We start from the raw sequence: 3,514 nt of genomic DNA, 5'->3' as shown, positions 1-3,514 counted from the left end.
GCCAACCATCCAACCAACCAACCATCCAACCAACCATCCAACCATCCAACCAACCAACCATCCAACCAACCAACCAATCATCCAACCAACCAACCAACCAACCATCCAACCAACCATCCAACCAACCAACCATCCAACCAACCAACCAACCAACCAACCAACCAACCAACCAACCAACCAACCAACCAACCATCCAACCAACCAACCAACCAACCAACCAACCAACCATCCAACCAACCAACCAACCAACCAACAAACCAAAAACAGCTTTCACCACCATCACCAAAGCCGATAAATTTGGAGTGACAATGAGGAGCAGCAACAACACGCTAAACTTGCACATCCTACCGAAATTCACGGCCATCACCTTCTACGCCAGCGATAATGAATGTGAAAAGTCTTGTACGTACGAACCAAACGATTTATCTTACACCACCATCAGACTCAGTCCGAACAACACCGGCTCCTACGAATGCAAGTGTGGCAACGTCAAGTTATATAATATCTTTGGCTACATAGGTTAGGGGTTGTTTTTCTATCTCTTATTTTTCATTTATTTTGGGGTTTTATCATCCTCCTATCACCTCAATCATCGTCATTGTCATCTTTTTATCATTGCAGTTGTGGCCACTATCATCATCATCACCACCACCACCACCATCGTCGTCGTCGTCGTCATCGTCTTCTTTATTGCAACCGCTGTCATTATTGCGGTCATCATCACTGAAGTACAGCATCACCACCTTCTTAGCCAACATCACAACCAACGTTAAATTAATTTTAAACTTCAATCGACCACCACACGACCACCACACCACACGACCTCCACACGACCACCCCACTACCACCACCACCACCCATTAAAAAGATGACCTAGTGTTTGGCTACTCGGCTGAGGGGCAAATGGTCCGGTGTTCATTTGATCTCTTCCTCGAGGCCAACTGGATAGAAGCTGAGATCAGGATAACTGAAGAGGCTTACGTAGAGGTAGAAAAAGATGAACACAGTCTATACACCCCCTTTTTCCTCACTCAGACTCTCCTAGAATGGTCGCAAGAGAAGGTAGCCAACGCTGTATGCACGTGGAAGTTCACAGTCTCAAGGGACGCCATCCAAGTCGTCTACTCCGACAACACCAAAGTTACCATTGACGATCTCGAAAGTGAGATTTGGCGAGTTTTTTTTTCTAGTGGCTGGCAGTTTGGTTAAATGTTTTTTCTCTATTGGAGAATTTTGCATTTTGCATTTCGGGGAATTTCGACACTAAACTTTTGGGGTGATGGTTTTGTGGTTGTGGCTTTTGGCCCTTTTTAAGTATTTGAAAAATAATTAGAAAAAAAGATTAGCCATTGCAAAATTAGTTGGGTAATGATTGAATAAAATATATCTATATAAGTGTGTGTATGCGTTGTATGCGTGTGTGTGTGTGATTGTGTGTGCGTCTGTGTGTGTGTGTGTGTGATGGGATGATATTAAAGGTGTTGATTGAAACACAACAAATGTGTTGTAAGAGTTGCCAGAGAAAACCACCATTCCTGTTGACCAGCCCAGCTCGAAGAAATACTCCAACACCCACCTTGGGCTGACCTTTGTCGCGCTGTTCTCACTCATCGTTTTGGTAATTGTAGCCGCCAGGAGTTTCAAAAGTTTTAGAGAGAAAAAAAGTAAATTATTGTTGCTTTTTATTCATTCATTCGTTCATTCGTTCGTTCGTTCATTCGTTCGTTCGTTCGTTCATTTGTTCGTTCGTTCGTTCGTTCTTTCATTCATTCATCCATTCGTTCGTTCGTTTGTTCATTCGTTCGTTTTTTTATCAATTTAATTCACTCCACACGTATAGTTGTGGCCATGAGGAATAAAGAAGTAGAAGGTGGGCGAAAACAAAATAATGATGATGGTGATGCTAATGCTGCTATTACTACTGCTACTACTACTACTGCTGCTGCTACTACTACTGCTGCTACTACTGCTGCTACTACTGCTGCTACTGATGACGATGATGATTATGATAATGATGTTTATTACAATACGAATGATAACAAAAATATCAGTCATCTTTTCATTTTGAAATTCTCTTCTCAACTTAAAAGTGGACTAAAATATGTGTGAAACATTTTTTCCAATGCAGAAGCCGAAAAGGCTTATAGTAAGAAGTTTCCTCTATTTAGACGTACACTCATACTCATACATACACACTCATACACGCACACGCACACACACACGCAAACAAATTCACACAACGTACACACACACAAACACATAACACACAAAAATTTCAATAAAATTATCCTAATTTATTTACATATCGTTATTATAAAATTCAATTTATGAAATAAATCATTTAAGTTACAAAGAAAAAATCGCTGTCAAGTGAAGAGAGCTCAATAGCTACATTGGGTTAATAATAATAATAATAATAATAATAATAATAATAATAATAATAATAAAAACAATAATAGATAGAATAATAATAGATGAAAACACATTTTAGATGAGAAGGATAAACCTACAAAAGGTAAATGAAAGGATGAATGAATGGATGAATGAATGAATGAATGAATGAATGAATGAATGAATGAGTGAATGGATGAATGATTATATATATATATATATATATATATATATATATATATATATATTATAAACTAAAATTCTAAAAAATGAACAGTCGACAAGGTATCAAAAAGAGATGGAAAAGGTGATTTTACATTTGATGAGAACTCTTTAATTTTCAAAGCCAGGGCCACAAATGATTGAAGCAATGAAATGGTGAAAAAAAATGAAATGTCACTAAATGAAAAACCGCTATGGTCATTTCAAAAGAATAAGCACAGAGCGGTGAAGTGTATTCATATTTTTATCATAAATTGTTCCTGTCACAATAAATAAATACCTTATGGATAACCTCATAACGGTCTCTATCAAATTATCATTAAATAAAACCGGCCGCATAATTTTAAACAATGAAAGATTAAAGTTGTTATAAAAACCAATTGGCGAAATTTCGAAAGTATTTATAATTATTGAGTAGTGTTTGGAACTGTCATTAAAATAGCTATGCAAATTATCGGAATATCTAATTTTCGTATATCGTCTGGAGGATTTCAGCTTGCTTTCATGACACATCGTCAACTCCAGAATCTCGACTGTGTCACCTCGCAGTATGGCGATGTCGGGACGTAGGGTTAGGAACGGATCTGATATTAGGTGAACATCGTCATATTTCAAATCCTCAAATAGCCCATACTTTCAACCGGTTGGTGATCGAGATCAAAATCCTCTTTGTGCCTTTCGGTGTATCAAGCTAGAGAGCGGATGGAACCACAGTTAGAAACCACATGCTTATTTGTCTATCGAGAGCCACAGAGAGGACATAGAAGGCTTGGTGTTTTGCCCCATCTAAACAAATTAGCGTTTGTTGGCAGTTGCTGAACTAAATATTTCTTAACAAATTTTAAGAGGGCTTAGCAAGATTTTTCGTAGTTTTTAACCAACGAAAGATGTTGCTAGCTTT

The 3,514-nt window shown here is 37.9% G+C and overlaps 1 protein-coding gene across 1 annotated transcript; it reads left to right on the top strand.

Moving 5' to 3' along the window:
• Window positions 1-308: 308 nt before the first annotated feature.
• On the top strand, window positions 309-2,757 carry HELRODRAFT_161772 (hypothetical protein; the record flags this gene model as incomplete). The annotated part of the gene is made up of 5 exons (XM_009021657.1): window positions 309-519; window positions 869-1,162; window positions 1,512-1,664; window positions 1,841-1,870; window positions 2,669-2,757. 5 exons carry the CDS (start codon window positions 309-311, stop codon window positions 2,755-2,757), a joined length of 777 nt encoding a protein of 258 aa, XP_009019905.1.
• Window positions 2,758-3,514: the final 757 nt, after the last annotated feature.

The sequence above is a fragment of the Helobdella robusta genome (genome assembly GCF_000326865.2).
Source record: "Helobdella robusta unplaced genomic scaffold HELROscaffold_3, whole genome shotgun sequence".
In the NCBI taxonomy this organism is placed as follows: Eukaryota; Metazoa; Annelida; class Clitellata; order Rhynchobdellida; family Glossiphoniidae; genus Helobdella; species Helobdella robusta.
The sequence above is the reverse complement of the archived record's forward strand: the minus strand, read 5'-3'. Positions and strand labels throughout refer to the sequence as shown.